This window comes from Mobula birostris, chromosome 1 (genome assembly GCF_030028105.1).
Source record: "Mobula birostris isolate sMobBir1 chromosome 1, sMobBir1.hap1, whole genome shotgun sequence".
Lineage (NCBI taxonomy): Eukaryota > Metazoa > Chordata > Chondrichthyes > Myliobatiformes > Myliobatidae > Mobula > Mobula birostris.
This window is the reverse complement of record NC_092370.1, coordinates 13,284,472-13,310,442: the sequence shown is the minus strand read 5'-3', so window position 1 is coordinate 13,310,442 and position 25,971 is coordinate 13,284,472. Positions and strand designations below refer to the sequence as shown.

The 25,971-nt window shown below is 43.7% G+C and overlaps 1 protein-coding gene across 1 annotated transcript in view; it reads left to right on the top strand.

Moving 5' to 3' along the window:
• Positions 1 to 657: 657 nt before the first annotated feature.
• LOC140188487 (collectin-10-like) overlaps positions 658 to 25,971 on the top strand; it is a 133,077-nt gene continuing 107,763 nt past the window's right edge. The window contains exons 1-2 of the mRNA XM_072245201.1: positions 658 to 922; positions 23,017 to 23,159. Of these exons, the coding sequence (XP_072101302.1) occupies positions 23,036 to 23,159 (124 nt within the window). The 5' untranslated portion in view covers positions 658 to 922; positions 23,017 to 23,035. The remainder of the gene's footprint in view (positions 923 to 23,016; positions 23,160 to 25,971) is intronic.

Below are 25,971 nucleotides of genomic sequence, written 5' to 3'. Positions count from 1 at the left end.
CGATGAAGCGCAGAGTGGGCCCCTCTGGCCCTTCGAGCCACGCCGTCCAGCACTTCCGATTTAGCCCTAGCCTAATGACGAGACAATTTACAATGACCAGTTAACCTGCCAACCTGTCCATCTTTGACTGTGGGAGGAAACCAAAGCACCCGGAGGAAATCCATGCAGCCATGCGGAGAGTGTACAAGCTCCTTACAGGCAGCAGTGGCAATTGCCTGAACTGTAAAGCGTTGTACTAACCATTATGCTATTGGCTCACCCCGTATTGTGATAATTTTTTTATTATTGTGATCTTTATTTTATCGTGTGTTTTTCTTTTGCACTGCATTGGATCTGGAGTAACAGTTATTTTGTTCTTTACACTTGGGTACTGGAAATGGCATTAAACAATCCTAACTCTTAAATCTTGAAACTGGAATATTGTTGCAAGTTACCATTTTAACTTCAGTTTTAAGACAACTCACAGCACATAGCGAATTCAAGAGGATACTTTAAACTGTATTAACTGATGGGAGCCAGTCTCAGTCTTTGTGAAGAACAGCGTGCAGAGCTCTGACCACACACAGCTGAAACAACGGGCATGTCATATAAATTATCATACTTCTGGGTGACATTGAGCAGACACAGGTCAATCATTCATCAGATTCCCAGATTTTTATTTGAACTTACTGTGTTTAAGCAATATTTAACGTTCATTTTGTGAAGACTACACACTTTCCAATTGTTATTCCTTAAAAACTTTAATATAACCAAAGGCAATCCATTAAATGGAAAAACTGCGTAGGCAATTTAAAACGTTGGCTCCATGCTAAAGACTACTCCCTAGTAAACAAATGTTAACAATTTGTAAACACTCCAGGAACGAGGGGATCTGCTTGGGGTACACAGACAATTCTTCCATTTTCTTCCATAGCTCCGAGAGGTAAGCCGTCTATTTGTATTAAAGAATGTGCAAGACTTCTGTTTTGTCAGAACCCTTTGCTTGTGTTTATTTTCTTTTATGTGGTTTGACTACTTTTATGGGGCCTCCGAGTAACAAAAATGCAATAAACGACCGGTAACTCAAACCTTTTTATTGCATGTAATTTGCGGAGTACCTCAGTGAAATACTTAACAGAATTTTGGGAAAAACATCAGTTTTCAGTTTTGAAGTAATATATGCATACAAGTGATAATTTTTATATGTTTTCATGGATTTCTGAATGCCTGTCATGCAGTGTATCTCTATTTTTGTTCTTATGGATCTAAGTAAATGGAAAGGCATGTAAAGCCTTTTTCATGTAATGACACATCTAACCCAAATGTAGCAGCTGCATGTTTTTGCCGGGCCTCAAAGGGGAAAATTATAGCTGAGAATTTAAATTACATGATCTAGTATGAGATGTCAAAAGCAGACAAAAAGAATGGTCTTGAGTTAAACAAAAATGTTGCAGATTCAGTATGTCAGGAAAATATGATTAAGTCCTTTACTGGGAAACAAATAGCGCAATCCTGACAAACCCTGAATTAGTCAGTTTGGTTTGGATCAAGGAAAATCCGGTTATTGACATAGAACATAGAATATTGCAGCAATGCACTTGCCCTTCTGCCCACAGTGTTGTGCCAACCTTTTAACCTGCTCTAAGATCAATCTAACCCAGGGGTTCCCAACCTGGCGTCCATGGACTCTTTGTTTAATGATATTGGTACATGGCATAAAGAAGGTTGGGAACCCCTGATCTTACCCTTAGTGGAGTTGCGCAGCTATCTGTGCTGGGACCTCTGCTGTACGTGAGTGAGTGAGGCCTCTGTTGGTCAGGATCGACCATGGACGTTGTGTCCTAGCTATCTAGATACGCAAGCCTGGGCAGTACGATACGGAGAGCAAGCTGCTGCCCTTGTAGCAAGCTCCCCCTCTCCACACATCTGATGAACCCAAAGGGACGGCAGAGACCCATACAGATGGTGCCAGCAGCATTGCAGAACACAATGTAGAACTGTTCTCAGTGGTTGGGAAAGTGTTGGATGAGGTTTTGGGGTACTTGGAAACTTTTTCTTTTCAAATCTTTTTATTGTTATATTATACAAAAGAAATAACATGAGTACATTGAAGTAACAACACTTACAATGTCTCAAAAAAGACATTATCTTAAAGATTGAAAAAAATTTTTGTGGTAACAAAAAAAAAACCTACTAAGCAGAAAAAGTGAGAAAAAAAAAGAACCCATTAGGTGTACAACCCCGGAGCCATCCGTCATACAAAAACTTCTAAGAATAAACATCAAACCGCCAGCAAGAAAAGAAAATATACTAAAAAATTTACAATTAGATCGTGGAAAAAAACCTATCAAGTAGCTCAAATGATAATAACGAGCAAATGAGCCCCATCTTTTCTCAAAATCAAATAAAGGTTCAAAGGTTCGACTTCTAATTTCCTCCAAACTAAGACATAGCATCACTTGAGAGAACCATTGTGACAAAGTGGGAGCTGATGTATCCTTCCACTTCAACAAAATAGCCCTCCTACAAATGCAATAACATGTTGGTCAGATATAGAAATACCATGAATATTTTGAAGAATTATTCCAAAAATCACAGTTAATTTATTAGGTTGTAGACTAATTTTAAGTGCTTTAGAAATTGTTGAAAAAAACAAATTCCAGAACTGGTCCAATATAGAACAAGACCAAAACATTTGTGTCAGTGTAGCTATCTCAGTTTTACATCTATCACAATGACTATCAACATTAGAAAAGATTTTAGAAAGTCTCTCCTTCATCAAATGATGGGGTACTTGGAAACTAATGCTAAAATAAATCAAAGTCGGCATGGTTTTGGTAAAGGGAAATCTTGCCTGACGAATCTATTAGAGTTCTTCAAGGAAGTAACAAATGGTGGACAAAGGAGAGGCAGTGGATGTCATTTACTTGGATTTTCAGAAGGCATTTGATAAGGTGTCACATATGAGGCTGCTCAACAAGATAAAATCCAATGGTTTGACAGGCAGGAGGCAGAGAGTGGGAATAAAAGGGGGCCTTTTCTGATTGGCACTGCTACTTTTCCACATTGTATGTCAATGATTTGGATAATGGAATTGATTGTTTTGTGGCAAAGTTTGTGGATGATACAAAGACAGGTGGAGGTGTAGGTAGTGCTGAGGAAGCAATGAGATTGAAACAGGACTTAGACAAATTGGAAGAATGGGCAAAAATGTGGCAGATGGAATACATTGTTGGAAAATGTACGACAATGCATTTTGGTAAAAGGAACAATAGTGCGGACTATTATCTAAGTGGGGAGAAGGTTCAAACATCAGAGGTACAGAACTACTTACGAGTTCTCATGCAAGATTCCCAGAAGGTTAATTTGCAGGTTGAGTCTGTGGTAAAGAAGGAAAATGCAATGTTGGCATTTATTTCAAGGGGAATAGAATAAATTGGATTGACTGAATTGAATTGAATTGAATTTAATTGGCTTTACTACTTACATCCTTCATATACATGAGGAGTAAAAATCTTTATACTACGTCTCCATCTAAATGTGCAATGTGCAATTTATATAATTTATAATAAATAGTATGTACAACAGGATAGTCAATAATACATAGAAATACAGTTGTATCAGCGTGAATTAATCAGTCTGATAGCCTGGTGGAAGAAGCTGTCCCAGAGCCTGTTGGTCCTGGCTTTTATGCTGCGGTACCGTTTCCTGGATGGTAACAGCTGGAACAGTTTGTGGTTGGGGTGACTCAGGTCCCCAATGATCCTTCGGCCCTTTTTGCACACCTGTCTCTGTAAATGTCCTGAATAATAGGAAGTTCGCATCTACAGATGCGCTGGGCTGTCTGCACCACTCTCTGCAGAGTCCTGCTATTGAGGGAAGTACAGTTCCCATACCAGGCAGTGATGCAGTCAGTCAGGATGCTCTCAATTGTGCCCCTATAGAAAGTTCTTAAGATTTGGGGGCCCACACTGAACTTCTTCAACCATCTGATGTGAAAAAACAAGGAGGTACTACTGAGGTTTTATAAGACACCAGCCAGGCCCCATATCTCAGAAAGGATGCGTTGTCATTGGAGAGGGTCCAGAGGAGGTTCACGAGGATGATTCCAGGATTGAAGGACGCCCTTCTAGAACTGAGATGCGGAGAAATTACTTTAGTCAGAGGGTGGTAAATCTGTGGAATTTGTTGCCACGAGCAGCTGTGGAGGCCAAGTCAGTAGGTGTATTTAAGGCAGAGATAGATAGGTTCTTGATTAGCCAGGGCATCAAAGGGTATAGGGTGAAAGCAGGGGAGTGGGAAGGACTGGATGAAGTGGATCAGCCTATGATTGAAAGGCGGAGCAGTCTCGATGGGCCGAATGGCCCACTTCTGCTCCTAAATCTTACGGTCTAACACATGAGGAGCGCTTGGCAGTTTGGGGTCTGCACTCACTGGAATTTGGAAGAATGCGGGAGGATCTCATTGGAACCTACCAAATGTTGAAAGGACTAGATAGGGCCTGTACTGTGCTGTAATGTTCTATATTCTGTGTTCTATGTTCCATGTTCTATGTTTTATTAAACAAAAACAGAAAAACATCCCTCAAGTTAAAAGATTTGAATGCAAGTTTTTCAGCGGAATAAACACAGCAGTTTCTTCCTTTAAAACATACACGTTGTTGAGTTGTTGATAAGGGAAGGAGATATATCCTTCTAATCCCCTATGAAAAGATATTGTAACTGGTTTAATTACGCGAGGTCTTACCTGACATGGTAACCTAGACAAGGGATACTCAAGCCAGCTGAGTAAAGTCAAAGATATCAAAGGGCCTGTACTGTGCTGTGCTGTTCTATGTTCTAACGCTCATAACCCTAGTCTGTTACCTCCCTTGGAGTTGGGCGGTGGGGTCATTTGAATAATTTTTTCAAAGTGTGGGTATTTATTGCTCTCCAGCTTTACTGCTGTGTATCCATAAGACCATAAGTTTGGTTCTTCAGCAAAGGACCCTAAGATCCTGCCGTGAGGACCCAACGGATTCAGTTTGGCTCTCCTCTCACCTCATCTCTTTTCCTCAACTTTCTATCACCTCCCTCTGGTTCTCCTTCCGTTTCTTGTCTCCTATCAGATTCCTTCTTCTTCAGCCTTTTAGCTTTTCCACCTATCACCTCCCAGCTTCTTACCTCACACCCCTCCCCCACCCACCCACCTTCCCCCTCAACTGGCTTCACCTGCCAGCTTGTACTCCTCCTCCTCCCTTCACCTTGTTCTGGTTGTTTCTCCCTTTCTTTCCGGTCCTGATTAAGAGTCTCGGCCCAAAGCCTCGACTCCATCAAATGCTGCCTGACCTGCTGAGTTCCTCCAGCATTTTTTGTGTGTTACACCAGATTCATGGCAGGGAAAGGCTATGGAGGTTGACGGTGACCATTTCATTAAAGATGAGCTTTAGTGAAAAGCGCCGTTTGCGTTGAAGGTTGTGCTGGGCAGCCCACAAATGTCACCCTGTGTGCAATGCCAATATCGCATGCCTTCAACTTACTAACCCTAACCCATACATGATTGGAGTGTGGTTGGAAACTGGAGCATCTGGGGGAAACCCGTGCAATCACAGGAAGGAAGGGCAAACTCCTTATAGGCAACGGCGGGAATTGAACCCTGATCTTACAATTGGCTCTGTAAGGTGTTATGCTAACTGCTACACTGCTGTGCTGCATGGATGATCTCCGTGAAGAGGCTCCCTGCTCCCTCCTCATGTTGTAATGCACACAACAGCATCTATGGAGAGGAATAAATGTTTAACGTTTCAGGCTGAGACCCTTCATTGGGACTGGAAAAGAAGGGGGAAGAAACCAGGATAAGAAGGAAGGTAGGGGAGGGGGAAGAGTACAACTTGGCAGGTGGTAGGTGAAACCGGGTGAGGAAGAAGGGAACGAAGTGAGAAGCTGGGTGGTGATAGGTGGAAAAGGGAAAGGGCTGAAGAAGAAGGAATCTGATAGGAGAGAACAGTGGACCATGGGAGAAAGGGAAGGAGAGGAACTGGAGGGAGGTGATAGACAGATGAGGTGAATAGAAGGCATAAGAGGCCTGAATGGGGAATGGGGAAAAGTGCTAAGTGGGAATTACCAGAAATTAGAGAAATCAATGTTCTTGTCATCAGGTCGGAGGGAACCTAGACTGGATATGAAATGTTCAACAAATGTTTTATTTAGTATTTTGATGGAATTAGCAGAAGCATACCAGGCTACAGCCCTGGCAGGTAAACACAAGAAACAGGCCCATCACGTGCTTCATACAAGGCAGTGCGGCTCGCCAAGTGTCTGAAAGCAAAGGTGCCAAACTTGCAAAGACATGAGCAAAGTTTTAATAAAATGTCCAAGGGTTCGTGTGAAAACAATGAGTGTGATATGGGATATCTCTAAATCTGAGGCTGGATACATTTTTTAGACACAGGAGATTCTGCACATGCTGGAAATTCTGAGCAACGCATGAAATGCTGGAGGAGCTCAGCAAGTCAGGCACCACCTACAGAGACGAAAACAATGTCGACGTTTCGGGCCGAGTCCTTTCATCAGGGGTTTCCATAGATACTGAAACACAAACAAGAGAAAACCTGCAGGTGCTGGAAATCTGAGCAACACACACGAAATGCTGGAGGAACTCAGCAGGCCAGGCAGCATCTATGAAAAGGAGTACAGTCAACGTTCCGGGCCTAGACCCTTCAGGAGGACTCACTGCCTGACAAACTGAGTTCCACCAGTATTTTGTGGGTGTTACCCTGGATATGCTTCAGATGTAGTTCCACAGGAGCAGAATATTGTCCAGCAACGTCCCAAGTCTTAAGATCAAAAGACATAGGAGCAGAATTAAGCTACTTGACTTATTGAGTCTGTTCCACCATTCCATCATGTCTGATTTATTATTCCTCTCAGCCCCATTCTTCTACCTTCTACCCGTAACCTTTGGTGCCATTAATAATCTAGAACCCATCAACCTCTACTTTAAGTATATCCAATGATTCAGCTGGTTGTGGCAATGAATTCCATAGATTCACTCTCTCCTGAATCTCCATAACACATCCAAGCCAACTTTCTTACCTGCCTTTTCCTTTTAGGCTTAGGCGTGATCATGATCTGCCTATAATCAGCCCTAGAGTCATGGAGTCATAGAAAAACACAGCACAAAAAGAGGCCCTTTGGCCCATCTAGTCCATGCCAAATCATTTAGACTGCCTACTCCTGTCAACCTACACCTGGACCATAGCACTCCAAACCCCTTCCCGTCCAGATACCTATCCAAACTTTTCTTAAATATTGAAATCGAACTCGCATGCTCCACTTGTGCTGGCAGCTCATTCCACACTCTCACAACCCTCTGAGTGAAGAAGTTTCCATCCAGGGGGTCAGTGTGGACATGGTGGAGGATTACAAATACCTGGGGATACGAGTTGACAATAAACTGGACTGGTCAAGGAACACTGAGGCTGTCTACAAGAAGGGTCAAAGCCGTCTCTATTTCCTGAGGAGACTGAGGTCCTTTAACATCTGCCGGACGATACTGAGGATGGTCTACGAGTCTGTGGTGGCCAGTGCTATCATGTTTGCTGCTGGGGCAGCAGGCTGAGGGTAGCAGACACCAACAGAATTAACAAACTCACTCGTAAGGCCAGTGATGTTGTGGGGATGGAACTGGACTCTCTGACGGTGGTGTCTGAAAAGAGGATGCTGTCCAAGTTGCATGCCATCTTGGACAATGTCTCCCATTCACTACATAATGTACTGGTTGGGCACAGGAGCACATTCAGCCAGAGACTCACTCCACCGAGATGCAACACAGAGCATCATAGGAAGTCATTCCTGCCTGTGGCCATCAAACTTTACAACTCCTCCCTTGGAGGGTCAGATACCATGAGCCAATAGGCTGGTCCTGGACTTATTTCCTGGCATAATTTACATATTACTATTTAACTATGTATGGTTTTATTACTATTTATTATTTACGGTCAACTGTAATGAAAACCAATTTCCCCCGGGATCAATAAAGTATGACTATGACTATGACTATGATTTCATCAAGAAAATACAACAGCATCTCCACATCCTGAGGACATTGAAGCAACAGAGGGTCCCCTCACTACTGCCATTCTAACCAACTTTTTTCTGGAGCACCATCGAGACAGTCCTGACCAGCATGATGGAACACTTCCCAACACTGTATTCCATCTGCCAGTTCTTTGTCCATCCTCTAGGTTTTTTTTGTAGCCTTTTTAATTCCTCAAAACTACCAGCCCCTCTACCTATCTTTGTATTGTCCGTAAACTTTGCAACAAAGCCACCAATTTCATCACCCAAAACATTGACATATAAGGTAAAGGGAATTGGTGCCAACACAGACCCTGTGGAACACCACTGACCACGAGCAGCCAGCCAGAAGAGGCTCCCTTTATTCCCACTCTTTGTTTCCTGCCAATCAACCACTGCTTTATCCATGCTAGGATCTTTCCTATGATACCATGGGCTTGTAACTTGCTAAGCAGCCTCATCTCAAAGCTCTTCTGAAATTGACCTACCAACCAGTTTGGACCATGGGAGGAAACTAGAGCAACAAGAGGAAACCCACAAGGTCACGAGGAGAGCTCAAACTGCTTACAGATGGCGACGGGCTGTCAGTAAGGATGTTGAGAATGACTTGTTTCTACCCCAACCTTGTCCTGACTGTATTTGGTTGAAGTGAATCAGATCCAGAGTATAAAAACAAACAAGATGATTCAGGGAGATGAGAAGGCTCAAGGTAGCAACTTAAATCTCTCAATGAAAGTTATTTCGAGCTTCAGTGTCATTGCTGAGGACACCCAGATTGCAGTGCTATCCCATTCAGTGCAAAACAACGTACGAGATCTTCAATTACTATAAACACAATGCAAGGTTTTAACAGCTGATGTTAGCAAATTATTTGAAAAATTCCCATGTGGTCAGCCAGTCAGGAAAAGCCTTTAGTTCTGTCTATCTGAGTCTTTCATTTAGATAGGGAGCTAAGTGAAAATGAAAATTAGATTGCAATCGGCTCACTGCTCCACGAGGTTTTCTTGTCCCTGCACTGAGCTTCAGCTCACTGCTCCGCAAGTTTTTCTCGTCTCTGCGCTAAGCTGAGGCTGTGGCCTGCAACTAATGGATTTTTCTGCATTCACTTTTGTGAACTTTAGTTCTGAATGCTATTTGCTTACTTCAATTGTTTACACGATTTAAGCCTGGTTTATACTTCTGCGTCAATGCGTCGCCGCAAATCCTACGCAAAGCTGTCGCGGATCGCTGCACGTGAGTCTGCATTGCTGTGACGCGCACCTCTCCCAAAATGTAACGGCGCATCGCGGCGACGCAGACTGTAAGAACTGTGATTGTTCCGCTTGGTAACATTGCATTTCATCCTTCGCTGCAATAGCTCCCCATTGGGCAACTGAAGGGCAGGGAAGGAACTCTGGCTGCGATGCTTTCCATAAAGCTTTACAGACCTCCGAAATTATGGAGGACACATTTTGCTTTTACAAAAAAAAGACGCTCGCTTCTGGTTTACCTCGAGGAAGACTACCATGACCATGAAGCCTTGCGCGGGCAGGTGAGTACGAATGCGTGACGTGCGCGAATTGCAGAGCCACGCAGACACACCAACGCAGAAGGATAAATGCTCACAACGTGCGTAGGCCATTTGCGTAGGTTACGGCGTCCAGTTAACGCAGAAGTATAAATCAGGCTCTAGAGTCATAGAGTACAACACAGAAACAGGCCCTCTGGCCATCTTGTCAGAGCCAATCTATTTAAGCTGCCTACTCCCACTGACCCACACCGGGAGTTTCTTTTCTCTGCATATTGGGTGTTCAACAGTCTTTTGTTTCAACGGGTTCCTTTGGGTTTCTTTGTTTAGTGACTGGCTGTAAGGAGACAAATCTTGAGGTTGTATAAAGTATACATCCTTGGATAATAAATGTACGTCGAACTTTGATTAAAAACGTCTCCGATGGAGAAAGCAAAGTGTAAGAGTCAATGGGAATTTTAATGAATAGAGGGTAAATGGAACTCGATCCAAAGGAATGTCACATAATGTACTTAGGGAGAGTCAACAAGGCAAGGCATGGCGGTATTAACAAAACGTGTAGAAGTAAAGCAGTTTCTTGGGATTCAGCTTCAGAAGTCAAGTAGATAAGGTGAGTAAAAAAGCACCTCGTAAGCTTGCTTTTATTGGAATATATGAGCAGGTAGAGAATACTGGAACCATATCAAAGACCAGTTAGACCACAGCTGGAGTATTTTCTGTGGTTCTGTTCACTTCACTATTGAAGAATCGTATCACAGCGGGAGGATGAGCAGCCAGACGTCAAAGTCCACGTTGATACCAATAACAGGATGATAAGGTTCTACATAGTGAGTTTAGGGAGTTAGCTCCTAAATTAAAGGACAGAATCTCCAGGGTTGTAATCTCAGGATTGCTACCATGCCACGTGCCAGAGAGTACAGAAATAGAAAGGTCATACAGTTTACCATGTGTCTAAAGACATGGAGCAGGAAGGAAGATTTCAGATTTTTGGATCATTAGGCTCTCTTCCAAGGCAGGAGGGACTTGTACAGGAAAGAAGGTTTGCCCTGAACTGGAAGGGAGCTAACATCTAAAGAAGTAGAGACACTGCCATGCTTCCTTCTTAATGGCATTTACATGTTGGGTCCAGGACAGGTCCCCTGATATACTTACGCTGAGGAATTTAAAGTTACTGTTCCTGTCCACCCGTGAATCCTCGATGAGGACTGGCTCACGGACTGCTAGCTTCCTTCTGCTGAGGTCAATAATCAGCTTCTTGATCTTGTTGATGTTGATTGAGAGGCTCTGTTACAACTCAGCCAGATTTTCAATCTCTCTTCCACATGCTGACTCATCACCACCTTTGATTTGGCCTAAGATACTGATGTTCCAACAAACTTAAATTTAGTATTGCAGCTGTGCTTAGCCACACAGTCATAAGTGTGAAGTGTGACAACTTTACATGCAATAGATCTATCATTAATATAATGTTAAGTGTGTAATCAAGGTTCCTAAGGTTCTTATAGCCAGGGATGGTAGTGTGAATGAGCTCCCACCACCTATAAAGTGCTCCAAATGGCGTGTGTCTCTAACAGCCTCTGACAACCAAGTCCAGCTCTTGGCCTTCACGTGTGGCTGAGCTACTAGGCCCAGCGGAACTGTTTCTACTGACAGGAGAAGGGGCAAAGGTGGACCACTGGCACCTCAAAACCAGTTGCTTTGGGCAGGTGGGGCTCATCAGCCTTGGACGGCAGCCCACCTAGGAGAAGGAAAACTCTGATTGTAAACCTCCACTGCCTTGCAGCCATACCTACCCATGGGAAAGGCATCGGGAGTAAACCCCGAGGAAGAAATCTGGAGCCGTCGTTCCAAAGGCAGTTTAATGTTGTTTACAACTTCACCCTGGCAACCTCTGCGACAACACTGGTGCCAAACTGATACAGCTTGGACTACATCAGTGATGTGGAGATGGGGAGCAGCCGGTTCTTCAAATCTTCCCGCCCAGCCTTGCACCCTGGAGACGTCACAGTCCACCAGAGGCACACTCCCATGATCCCCCGGATCGATGACTGCCTACTACTACGTAACCAATCTTCCAATACCTTTGGATTGGCTCATCTTCAGTCATGATTGTGGATACAACATTATGGTGATCTGGAGTTCTCTTGTTTCCAATACTCTGTACAATGATCTTCACTGTTTTTCAGGTAAGTACACCTACCTGTTGTGCCAGCTCCAGTCTACAGAATCAGAATCAGATTTAATAGCAATGGAGTATGTTGTGAAATGTGTTGCTCTGCAGCAGCAGTATTGCAAAATGTAATAAGATAAAACCATAAATTACAATAAGAAGTATATATATAAATTAAATAAAAGAGACAGAAAAAAATAGTGAGGTAGAGTTCATTAATTCATTATCCATTCAGAAGTTAGAGAAGTCGATGTACATGCTATCCAGAGGGAATATGAGGTACATGTCGGATTGGTGATGGGAAGAGGAATTGGAATTGGAAAGTAATCAGGGTTGCTAACTATGCCACGTGCCATTGAGGACATAAACAGGAAGATCATACTGTTTACCATGTGTCCAAGGAGATGGTGCAGGAGGAAGGCTTCAGATCTTAGGATCATTGCGCTCTCTTCCAGGGTAGGTGGGACCTGTATAGGAAAGACAGTTTGCATCCGAACTGGAAAGGGGATAACATCTAAAGAAGTAGAGGAACTGCCAAGATTGAATCCATATTGCAATTTGAGAGGGAGAAGCATAACTCACATGTATCAGTATCACCAGTGAATAAAGGGAATTACAGAGGCATGAGAGAGGAGCTTGCCCAGGTGGATTGGAGCGGATACTGGCAGGGATGATGGCAGAGCAGAGATGGCTGAAGTCTCTGGGAATAGTTCTGTGGGATAGATATGTCCCACAGAAGAAGTTGTTCTCAAATAGCAGAGGTAGGCAACTGTGGTTGACAAGGGAAGTTAAGGACTGCATAAAAGCCAAAGAAAGGACATATAAGGTAGTAAAAGTGAATGGGAAGTTGGATGATTCGGAAGATTTTAAAATACAACGAAAGGCAACTAAAAAAGCTATAAGAAGGGAAAAGATGAAATATGAGGGCAAACTAGCCAATAATATGATGCAGGATACAGGGAGATGAGAGTTGATATTGGACCACTGGAAAATTATGCTGGTGAGTTAGTAGTAGGGGTCAAAGAAATGGCAGATGATTTTTTTTTAAGCGTGTCGCACCAGTCAGTCAGCTGTTCTTGTCTGGCGCGTGGTGTCAGGATTGGTCTCTTTTCAGATTAACCGGGCCACGATATGAACATTCCTGACTTGACCTTTGTATTTTTCACGAGACTGAGTGTCTAGCTTAATGCTCAACCCGGCACGGATGATCTGGCAAATGATCCTAATAGGTACTTTGCATCTGTCTTCACTGTGGAAGATACCAGCACTGTGCCAGGTGTCCGTGAGTGTCAAGAAGCAGAAGTGAGTGCCATTGCTATTACAAAGAAAAAAAGTGCCAAGCCAACTAAAAGTTCTTAAGGTGTATAAGTCACCTGGATCAACGGGACTACATCCCAGGGTCCTGAGAGAGGTTGCTGAAGGGGTAACAGATGCATTGGCCAAGATCTTTCAAGAATCACTTGATTCTGGCATCGTTCTGGAGGACTGGAAGACTGCAAATGTCGCTCCACTCTTTAAGAAGGGAGGAAGGCAAAAGGAAGGAAATTTTAGGCCAGTTAGTCTAACCTCAGTGGTTGGGTAAGTGTTGGAGTCCAATATTAAGGACGAGGTTTTGAGGTACTTGGAGACTAATGATAAAATAAGTCAAAATCAGCATGGTTCCTGTGAAGGGACATCTTACCTGACAAATCTGTTAGAGTTCTTTGAGGGAGTAACAAGCAAGGTGGACAAAGGAGAGGCAGTGGGGCCATTTATATGGATTTCCAGAAGGCATTTGATATGGTACCATACAAGAGGCAGTTTAACAAGATAAAATCCTATGGTGTTATAGGAAAGATACTGGCATGGACAGTGAATGGCTGACAGGAAGGAGGCCGCAAGTGGGAATAAAGGGGCCCTTTTCTGGTTGACTCGATGACTCTAAGATTCTATGACTCCCATTGACATCAATGGATCTGGGGTTGAGAGGGTGAACAGCTGTAAGTTCCTCAGTATACACCTCACTAAGGATCTCTTGTGGCCTGTACATACCGGCTATGTGGTGATAAAGGCAAAACAGCATCTCTTTCACCTCAGACAGTTGAAAAACTTTGATATGGGCCCCCAAATCCTAAGAACTTTCTACAGGGGCACAAATGAGAGCATCCTGACTGGCTGCATCACTGCTTGGTATGGGAATTGTACTTCCCTTAATCGCAGGATTAAGAGAGTGGTGCAGGCAGCCCAGGGCACCTGTAGACGTGAACTTCCCACTATTCAGGACATTTACAAAGACAGATGTGTTAAAAAGGCCCAAAGGATCATTAAGGACCCGAGTCAACCCAACCACAAACTGTTCCAGCTGCTACCATCCGACAAACAGTACCACAGCATAAAAGCCAGGACCAACAGGCTCCGGGACAGTTTCTTCCACCAGGTCATCAGACTGAATAATTCATGTTGATACAATTGTATTTCTATGCTCTATTGACTGTCCTGTTGTACATACTATTTATTACAAATTACTATAAATTGCACATTCAGACAGAGATGTAGCATAAAGATTTTTACTGCTCGTGTATGTGAAGGATGTAAGAAATAAAATCAGTTCTATTCAGTTCATTCAATTCCATCATCCAGGCCATGCTCTCTTTTCACTGCTGCTATTGGGAAGGAGGTACGGGATCCTTAGGTCCCTCACTACCTCGTCCAGGAACAGATATTACCCCTCAACCATCAGGCTCCTGAACCAGCATGGATAAAGTCACTCATCTCAACTCTGAACTGATTCTGCAACCTACAAGCTCAGTTTCAAGGACTCTACAACTCACATTCTCAGAATTTGCCTTTGTTTGTCTTCCGTTGTTTGTCAGTCTTTGTTTATGCATAGTTTTTCATAAATTCCACCGTATTTCTTTATTTGCTTGTAAATGGCTGCAAGGAGTTGAATCTCGGGGTAGTGAATGGTGACATGTACATACTTTCATAATAAATTTTCTTTGAACTTTGATCCAACCACGTAAAGTTGAATGGTTTCTTCCTGTCATGTGATGTGCTTCTTAGCGACAGCGCTCTTGACTCCAAATCACAAATCTGTGGCTTCAAGTCCAATTGAGAAGTAAGTCCATAGAATAACATTCCATGCAATGCTCAGGGGCGACAATACAGTCAGAGGAGACACTTTACAAACAAGCTGTTAAAGCAGGGTCCCATCTGCCTACTCACACCACTGAGAAATGTCCTGTGGCAGCCTTGTTATGGGAGCAAGTAAGCTGCCAAGTTCAAAGTTCAAAGTAAATTGATTATCAAAGTACACATGTGTCACCATATACAACTCGGAGATTCATTTTCTTGCAGGCATACTCAATAAATCCAAAGAATAATAACCATAACAGAATCACTGAAAGACCGCCCCAACATGAGCGTTCAACCAGTGTGCGAAAGACAACAAACTGTTCAAATATGAAAAGAAAGAAATAATCATAATAATAAATAAGCAGTGCATGTCGAGAACATGAGATGAGATGAACGTGAGTCCATAGGTTGTGGGAACAGTTCAGTGGCAGTGTGAGTGAAGCTACCCCTCCTGGTTCAAGGATCATAACTGTTCCTGAACGTGGTGATATGACCCTGAGGTTCCTGTACCTTCTTCCTGATGACAGCAGCAAGAAGAGAGCATGGGCTGGGTGATGGTGGTCCCTGACGATGGATGCCACTTTCCCGCCGTGACGTTTCGTGTAGATGTGCACAGTGGTGGGGTGGGCTTTATTCTCGATGGACTGGGCTGTATCCACTACTTTTTGTAGGATTTTCCCTTCAGGGGCATTGGTGTTCCACACCAGACTGATATACCCTCCATGACACACCGATAGAAGTTTCTCAAAGTTTTAGATATCGTGCAGAATCTACGCAAACTCCTATAGAAGTAGACACGTTACCATACTTCCTTTGTAATTGTTTCCCTCCACATTCAAGCCCAAGAATTTAGTTTAAATCTCATCTGTTTGCATCTTGGGTTCATGATGTTTCATCAAAAACACATGAGATTCTGCAGATGCTGGAAATTCAGAGTTACACACACAAAATGCTGGAGGAACTCAGCATGTCGGGTATGCAGGGGAATAAACAGTCGACGTTTCAGGCCAAGAGTGTTCATTAGGACTGGAAACGAAGACACCAGAATAAGAAGGTGGTGGGAAGGGGAAGGGGAAGGGGTTCAAGCTAGCAAGTGGTAGGTGAATCCAGGTGAAAAGAAATTTGGGTGGGTGGGTTGGGGAGGTATGAGATGAGAAGCTAGGAAGTGATGGGTAGAAGAGGTAAAGGGCTGAAGAAGAGGGAATGTGATATGAGATGACAGTAGACCATGGGAGAAAGGGGGAGAGGAGGGGCATCAGAGGGAGCTAAAAGTCTCCATGCCCCCATTCTAACAACTTCCTTGACAGGACGCCATCAAGAGTGCCCTGTCTGGTTGCATTTTGTGAGGTACGGAACTTCAAGGCATCGCAAGATCCTCCAGAGGACAGTAAATACAAACAAGAGGATCATCGGGGTCTCCTTCCCCTGCTCATTTACCAGGAGCATTGCAGACGAAGGGCCTGAACTATTGCTGAGGATCCCTACTGCCCATCCCCAATTTCTTTGACCAACTACCATCAGGAAGGAGGTTCAGAAGGACTAGAACTGCCAGACTGGGTAACAACTTCTTCCCTCAGGCTGTGAGATGAATGAATACTCTGCCACCGCTGGCCAAAGTCAAAGTCTGTATGGTTTCTGTGAAGGGAAATCTTGCCTGACAAATCTGTTAGAGTTCTTCAAGGAAGTAACAAGCAGGGTGGACAAAAGAGAGACAGGGGATGTCATTTACTTGGAGTTTCAGAAGGCATTTGATAAGGTGCCACACACGAGGCTGCTTAACAAGATAAAATCCTATGGTGTTACAGGAGAGACACTGGCATGGATAGAGGAATGGCTGACAGGCAGGAGGGGTGAGTGGGAATAAAAGGAGCCTCTTCTGGTTGGCTGCCAGTGACTAGTGGTGTTCCTCAGGGGTCAGTATTGGGACAACTGTTTTTCACATTGTTTGTCAGTGATTTAGATAGTGAAATTGATGGCTTTATGGCAAGGTTTGCAGATGATACAAAGATAGGTCGGGGGGAGGTTGTAGGTAGTGCTGAGGAAGCAACGTGATTGCAGCAGGATTTAGACAAATTGGAAGAATGGCAAAAAAGTGGCAGATGGAATACAGTGTTGGGAAATACATGATAGTGCATTTTGGTAAAAGAAACAATAGTGGAGACTATTTTAGTCATAGTCATAGTCATACGTTATTAATCCCAGGGGAAATTGGTTTTCGTTACAGTTGCACCATAAATAATAATTAGTAATAGAACCATAAATAGTTAAATAGTAATATGTAAATTATGCTAGTAAATTATGAAATAAATCCAGGACTAGCCTATTGGCTCAGGATGTCTGACCCGCCAAGGGAGGAGTTGTAAAGTTTGATGGCCACAGGCAGGAATGACTTCCTATGATGCTCTGTTTTGCATCTCAGTGGAATGAGTCTCTGGCTGAATGTACTCCTGTGCCCACCCAGTACATTATGTAGTGGATGGGAGACATTGACCAAGATGGCATGCAACTTAGACAGCATCCCCTTTTCAGACACCACTGTGAGAGAGTCCAGTTCCATCCCCACAACATCACTGGCCTTAGGAATGAGTTTGTTGATTCTGTTGGTGTCTGCTACCCTCAGCCTGCTGCCCCAGCACATAACAGCAAACATGATCGCACTGGCCACCACAGACTTGTAGAGCATCCTCAGCATCGTCCGACAGATGTTAAAGGACCTCAGTCTGCTCAAGAAATAGAGACAGCTCTGACCCTTCTTGTAGACAGCCTCAGTGTTCTTTGACCAGTCCAGTTTATTGTCAATTCGTATCCCCAGGTCTGAATGGGGAGAGGGTTCAAACAGCAGAGGGATTTGGGAGTCCTTGTAAAAAGCTCCCAGAAGGTTAATTTACAGGTTGAGTCTGTGATAAAGAAGGCAAATGTATTGATGGCATTTATTTGAAGGGGAATAGAATATAAAATCAAGGAGATAATGCTGAGGCTTTATAAGGCACTAGACATAAGACACGTCCCGAGGATGATCACGAGCATGATTCGGGGAATGAAGGGGTTAACACCTGAGGAGCCCTTGGCAGCTTTGGGTCTGTCATCACTGGAATTTAGAAGAATGCAGGGGGATCTCATTGAGACCTACCGAATGTTGAAAGGACTAGCTAGGGTGAATGAGGAGAGGATGTTTTTGATGGTGGTGATATCCAGAGCTAGAGGGATCCCCCTCAAAACTGAGGGGTGACCTTTTCGAACAGAGGTAAGGAGGAATTCTTTTAGCCAAGAGTAGTGAATCTGTGGAATGCTCTTCTGCAGACTGTGGTGGAGGCAAAGTTTGTGGGTATATTTAAAGCGGAAGTTGATCGTTTCCTGATCGGTCAAGGCATCAAAGGATATGGCGAGGAGGCAGGTATATGGGGTTGAGTGGGATCCTGGATCGGCCATGATTGAATGGTGGAGCAGTCTTAATGGGCTGAATGGCCTAATTCTGCTCCTATGCCTTATGGTCTTGTGCCTCTACTCTCTCCATATGATAAGCTGTTCAATCCTGATATCATTTGAACTTTGAACTCTCTCCAGTGCCAGCACATCCTTTCTAAGAAAAGGGGCCCAGAACTGCTCACAAAACTCCAAGTGAGGCCTTACCTCTAATCCAGTCCTTTTGAAGTGAATGCCAACATTACATTTGCCTTCTTCACCACAGACTCACTCTTCACATCATCTGCAAAATAAAATAGTTTGATACACCTGGAGAATGATACAGGCCATTGGGCAGACAGAACAACAGCCTGAAAACACATACCACCAGGCTCAAGGACAGCTTCTATCCAGCTGTTATAAGATGATTGAACGGATTTCCTGTACAATGAGCTGGAACTTTGGCCATCTACCTCAGTATGGCCTTGCACCATATTGTCCCTGCTCTGCACTTACCCTGTAAATGGTATACAATAGAATTAGAATCAGGTTTATTCTCATTATGTAGCAAAATTTGTTGTTATGCAGCAGCGGTACATTGTAATACATAAAAATAAAATATGTAAATTACAGTAAGAAGTATATCTATAAAGTCAAATAAACTTCAGAATCAGATTTATTATCACTGATATATGTTGTGAAAATTGTTTTACAGTAGCAGCACATTGCAATACATACGACATACTATATCTCACAATAAGAAATAAATATTTTTTTGAAATATATAGTGCAAAAAGGCAGCAAAAATAATGAGGCAGTGTTCATGGGTTCATTATCCGTTCAGAAATCTGATGGTGGAGGGGAAGAAACTGTCCCTGAGTCATAAAGTGTGTGGTTTCAGGCTCCTATCCGATGGTAGTAATCAGAAAAGGGCATGTCCTGAAGGATGGATGATGCATCACCTATGAAGATGCCCTTGATGCTGGGGGGAGGGGGGTGGGGGGTGGGCTTGTGCCCATGATGGAACTGGCTGAGTATATAACCCTCTGTAGTTTTTCCAATCATTTTCATTGCAGCCTTCACACCAGACAGTGATGCAACCAGTCAGAATTCTCTCCGTATGGTTTTTGATATTTTAAAGAACCCTCCTGACTCCAGGCATCTTGTTTCTATGTTTGTATGTTTGTTTGATAATTGCACTGTAGCGTCTACTGTGAAGATTAGAGATGCCTGGAGAGAGGAGTTGGGCATTGAATTATCTGAAGCTGCCTGGGATAAGTGTTTGTCTATGATACAGGCTTGCTCTGTTAACAGCAGGCACCAACTGATCCAGTTTAAAGTTGTCCACCGTCTCCATTACTCTAAACTTAGGTTGCACAGGATTTACCCTTCGGTCTCGCCAATGTGTGATAGCTGCCAAGGGACAGAAGCCACGTTGTCACACACTTTTTGGTTTTGCCCATTACTGACTGGATTTTGGTCCAAAATATTTGACTGGTACTAGTCATAGTCATAGTCATAGTCATACTTTATTGATCCCGGGGGAAATTGGTTTTCGTTACAGTTGCACCATAAATAATAAATAGTAATAGAACCATAAATATTTAAATAGTAGTATGTAAATTATGCCAGGAAATTATGAAATAAGTCCAGGACCAGCCTATTGGCTCAGGGTGTCTGACCCTCCAAGTCCTCTTGTAAAGTTTGATGGCCACAGGCAGGAATGACTTCCTATGACACTCTGTGTTGCATCTCGGTGGAATGAGTCTCTGGCTGAATGTACTCCTGTACCCACCCAGTACATTATGTAGTGGATGGGAGACATTGACCAAGATGGCATGCAATTTAGACAGCATCCTCTTTTCAGACACCACCGTGAGAGAGTCCAGTTCCATCCCCACAACATCACTGGTCTTACGGATGAGTTTGTTGATGCTGTTAGTGTCTGCTACCCTCAGCCTGCTGCCCCAGCACACAACAGCAAACAAAATAGCACTGGCCACCACAGACTTGTAGAACATCCTCAGCATCATCTGGCAGAGGTTAAAGGACCTCAGTCTGCTCAGGAAATAGAGACAGCTCTGACCCTTCTTGTAGACAGCCTCAGTGTTCTTTGACCAGTCCAGTTTATTGTCATTTCATATCCCCAGGTATTTGTAATCCTCCACCATGTCCACACTGACCCCCTGAATGGAAACAGGGGTCGCCAGTACCTTAGCTCTCCTCAGGTCTACCACCAGCTCCTTAGTCTTTTTCACATTAAGCTGCAGATAATTCTGCTCATACCATGTGACAAAGTTTCCTACCGTAGCCCTGTACTCAGCCTCATCTCCCTTGCTGATGCATCCAACTATGGCAGAGACATCAGAAAACTTCTGAAGATGGCAAGACTCTGTGCAGTAGTTGAAGTCCGAGGTGTAACTGGTGAAGAGAAAGGGAGACAAGACAGTCCCCTGTGGAGCCCCAGTGCTGCTGATCACTCTGTCAGACACACAGTGTTGCAAGCACACATAATGTGGGGTGCCAGTCAGGTAATCAAGAATCCATGATACCAAAGAAGCATCTACCTGCATGGCTGTCAGCTTCTCCCCCAGCAGAGCAGGGCGGATGGTGTTGTACGCACTGGAGAAGTCAAAAAACATGACCCTCACAGTGCTCGCTGGCTTGTCCAGGTGGGCATAGGCACAGTTCAGCAGGTAGACGATGGCATCCTCAACTCCTAGTCGGGGCTGGTAGGCGAACTGGAGGGGATCTAAGTGTGGCCTGACCATAGGCTGGAGCAGCTCCAGAACAAGTCTCTCCAGGGTCTTCATGATGTGGGAGGTCAATACCACCGGTCTGTAGCCATTGAGGCCGTTGGGGCGCGGTGCCTTCGGCACAGGGACGAGGCAGGTCGTCTTCTACAGTACAGGAACCCTCCGGAGCCTCAGGCTCAGGTTGAATTCATGGCGAAGCACTCCACATAGCTGAGGGGCACAGGCTTTGAACAGCCTGGTACTGACACCATCCGGTCCTGCAGCCTTGCTTAGGTTGAGACGTTTCAGCTGTCTTCTCACCTGTTCAGCTGTGAAGCCCACGGTGGTGGTTTTTTGTGGGGAAGGGGTATAGTTATAAGAGCAGGGTGGAGGACTGTGAGGAGGGGTAGGAGGGGAGAGTGGAATATGTGTTGGTTGGGGGCTGACAACAGATGGCTCATATGGGGGATGGGCAGGGGTCACAATGTCAAATCTGTTAAAGAACAGGTTAAGTTCATTGGCCCTGTCCCCACTGCCTTCCGCTCCTCTGTTGCTAGTTTGCCGGAACCCAGTGATGGTCCTCATCCCCCTCCAGACCTCTCTCATGTTGTTCTGCTGGAGTTTCCACTTAAGCTTCCTCCTGTACCTATCTTTAGCCTCCCTGATCCTGGCTTTCAGGTCCCTCTGTATTGCCCTCAGCTCCTCCCTATTTCCATCTCTTAACGTCCTCTTTTTAGCGTTCAGGATGTCTTTAATGTCCTTTGTTACCCATGGCTTGTTATTTGAGTAACAAAGGACAGTTCTTGTCAGAACATTGCAGTCCACACAGAAATGATGCAATCTGTGAGCCCATCAGTATCCTCTCCATGTGGCTCACAGAGTGCCTACCAGTCTGTCATCTCAAAACAACCCTGGAGCACCTCATAAGCCTCCTCCGACCATTTTCTCACTGTCCTCGAGGTTGCAGGTTCACTCTTCACCAGAGGCACGTAGCAGGGTTTTAGATGCACCAGGTTGTGATCTGATCTTCCCAATGGGGGGAGGGGAGAGGAGCTGTATGCATCCTTAACGTTAGCATACATCAAATCCAGAGTCCTCTCCCCTCTGGTTGTTCAGCTCACATACCGTGCGAAGTTGGGCAGTGTTCTTGCCATGGTAACATGGTTGAAGTCACCCGAGATGGTAATGAGGGCACTCAGGTGCTGGGTTTGTAATCTGGCTATGACGGTGTAAATGATGTTACACGCCGACGTCGGGTTGGCAGAGGGAGGGATGTACACAACAACCACAATTGCATGGGAGATTTCCCTTGGCAAATAATATGGCCGGAGTCCAACAGCAAAGAGTTCAATATCTGGGCTCAAAGGCCTGTAAAAAATCCTTCCCCTTGGAAGCTGGTCTCGCTATATTTGGCAGCTCTCAATCTACTCTTTGTTTCCCTGCAGTCATACAACAGTCTCTGATGCTGGGGATGATTGTTGCCAGAAGACTTATCTTGATAGAATGGAAATCACCTTCTCCCCCTTCCTTTCAGAGATGGATGGCAGATATGATCTCAGTCATACAGACGGAGAAACCTAGGTTCTTGAGAACCAATTCAATTAAGACATTTTAGGCTATCTGGGATCCATTTCTTGCCTACCTGGACGAGGCCGAGGGTGGATGAGTAATTTCCCCCCAGCTGATTTTTCACGGCCCTCATTTGAGATTTAATGTTTAGTATTTTTGAGCACTTTTTAATACATGTCGGAGCTGGTATGTTTTTGTTGATCTCATTGCTTTTTTTGGAAAATTTTGAAAATAAAGTATTAAAAAAAAGAATGCTCTCCATGGTACATCTGCAGAAATTTGCTGGTATCTTTGGTGACATACCAAATCTCCCCAAACTCCGAATGAAATTTAGCCGCCAGTGGACCTTTTTTCATAAATGCCTCAATGTATTGATTAATAGAGATAAATATCAACAAAAATATATAAATAGAGTTGAATATGACCCATTTGGACTATAATCAAAGTCAGTTCAAAAGCTTTTGCACCTGGTTTCCATTGCAGGTTGAAAACAACTTGAAGAATGGAAGTTGAGTGGGTGAAGAAATGTTCATTCTTGCTCATATTCCTACAATTGTACAGTCTGTCAATCCACCGCACGGCCTCTGACATTTGCTCGACTCACATCATCTTGCCGGGACCTAAAGGTACTGGGAACATACTTCAGATAAGCATCACCTGATTAATGGTGGAGGGATTCAGCAAGTCTGACTGTACCTATCGAGAGAATTAACAGTTGAACATTTGGGCCCATTCCTTTCATTGGGACTGTATGTGTAACTCTGAATTTTCAGTAGCTGTATAATCTCTAGTGTTTAGTGTAGAATCTCTTGTGTTTAGACCATAAATTATATAGGAGCAGAATTGGACCATTTGGCCCATCGTGCCTGCTCCACCAATTCATTGTAGCTGATCCAATTTTCCTCTCAGCCCCAGTCCTCTGCCTTCTCCCCGTATCCCTTCATGCCCTGACCAGTCAAGAACCTATCAACCTCTGCCTTAAATATGCATAAAGACTTGGCCTCCACAGCTGCCTGTGGCAAAGAATTCCTCCATCGGGCTAAAGAAATTGCTCCTCATATCCATTCTAAAAGGATGTCCTTCTGTTCTGTTCTGAGGCTGTGACCCCTGGTCTTAGATTTTCCCACCATAGAAAACATTCTCTCCACACCCGCCCTATCAAGGTTTTTCACTATTCAAGAGGTTTCAATTAAGTCATCACTCATTCTTCTGAATTCCAGTAAATACAAGCACAGTGCCATTCAATCTTGGAATTATTTTCATGAACCTCTTTCGAACCCTCCCCAGTTTCAGCACATCCTTTCTGGATAAGCAACCCAAAATTACCCACAATACTTCAAGTGAAGCCTCACCAGTGCTTTATAAAGTTTCAACATTACATTCTTGCTTTTATACTCTAATCTTATTGAAATGAATGTAAACATTGCATTTGCTTCTCTCACCACAAACTCAACCTTAGTGTCTCAGTTTTTTATTTATTCTCTATATTTAGAAAATAGTCAACCCTTTCATTTCTTCTACTAAAGTGCATGACCATACACCTCCCAACACTGTATACCATCTGCCATTTCTTTGCCCATTCTCCTAATCTGTTGAAGACCTTCTATAACTTCACTACTTCCTCATAACTACCTGCCCCTGAACCTATCTTCATATTGTCTGCAAAGTTTACAACAAAGCCATTAATTCCATCATCCAAATCATTGACCATAAGACCATAAGACAAAGGAGCAGAAGTCAGCCATTTGGCCCATTGAGTCTGCTCCGCCATTTTATCATGAGCTGATCCATTCTCCCATTTAGTCCCACTCCCCCACCTTCTCATCATAACCTTTGATGCCCTGGCTACTCAGATACCTATCAATCTCTACCTTAAATACACCCAATGACTTGGCCTCCACTGCTGCCCGTGGCAACAAATTCCATAGATTCACCACCCTCTGACTAAAAAAATTTCTTCGCATTTCTGTTCTGAATGGGTTCCCTTCAATCCTTAAGTCATGCCCTCTCGTACTAGACTCCCCCATCAGGGGAAACAACTTTGCCACATCCACTCTGTCTATGCCTATCAACATTTTGACATGTAAAGTAAAGAGAATTGGTCCCAACAAAGACCCCTATGGAACACTACTAGCAGCCAACCAGAAAAGACTCCCTTTATTCCCACTCTTTGCCTCCTGCCAATCAACCATGCTAGGATCTTCCCTGTAACACCATGATCTTGTAGTTTGTTAAGTAGCCTCATGTGTGGCACCATGTCAAAGGCCTTCTGAAAATCCAAGTACACAACATCAACCGAGTCTTCTTTGTCTATCCAGCTTGTTACTTCTTCAAAGAATTCCAATTGATTTGTCAAGTAAGATTTTCCTGTGAGGAAACCATGTTGACTATGGCCTATTTTATCATGTGCCTCCAAGTACCCTGAGACCTCATCCTTAATAATCGACTCTAACATCTTCCCAACCATTGAGGTCAGACTAACTTCCTTTCTTCTGCCTCTCTCCCTCCTTGAATAGTGGAGTGACATTTGCAATTTTCCAGACTTTCAGAACCATTGCAGGATCTAGTAATTCTTGAAAGATCATTACTGATGCCTCCATGATCTCTTCTGCCACCTCTTTCAGAACCCTGGGATGTACACCATCTGGTTCAGGTGACTTATCTACCTTCAGACACTTCAGTTTCCCAAGAACCTTCTCTCTAGTTATGGTAACTTCACACACTTCATGCCCCCTGACACCTAGAACTTCCACCATACTGCTTGAGTCTTTCACAGAGAATACTGATGCAAAATGCTTATTCTGTTCATCCACTATTTCATTGTCCCCCATTACTAACTCTCCATCATCGTTTTCCAGTGGTCCAATACCCACTCTCATCTCTCTTTTACACTTTATGTATCTGAAGAAACTTTTGATATCCTCTTTAATGTTATTGGCTAGCTTACTTTCGTATTTGACCTTCTTAATGACTTTTTTAGTTACCTTCTGATGGCTTTAAAAGCTACCTAGTCCTCTAACTTCCCACGAATCATTGCTCAATTATATGCCCTCTCTCTGGCTTTTACGTTGGAGTTGACTTCTCTTCTCAGCCATGGTTGTGTCATCTTTCCTTTAGAATACTTCTTCCTCTTTGGGATGTATATATCCTGTGCCTTCTGAATTACTTCAAGAAATTCCAGCCATTGTTGCTCTGCTGTCATCCCTGCTAGTGTTCTTTTCCAATCAATTCTGGCCAATTCCTCTTACGTGCCTCTGTAATTCCCTTTACTCCACTGTAATATTGATACACCTGACTTTAGCACCTCCTCAAATTTCATGGTGAATTCGGTCATATAATGATCACTTTCCCTGAAGGATTCTTTTACCTTAAGCTTTCTAATCAATTCTGGTTCATTGCACAACACCCAATTCAGAATAACTGATACTCTAGTGGGCT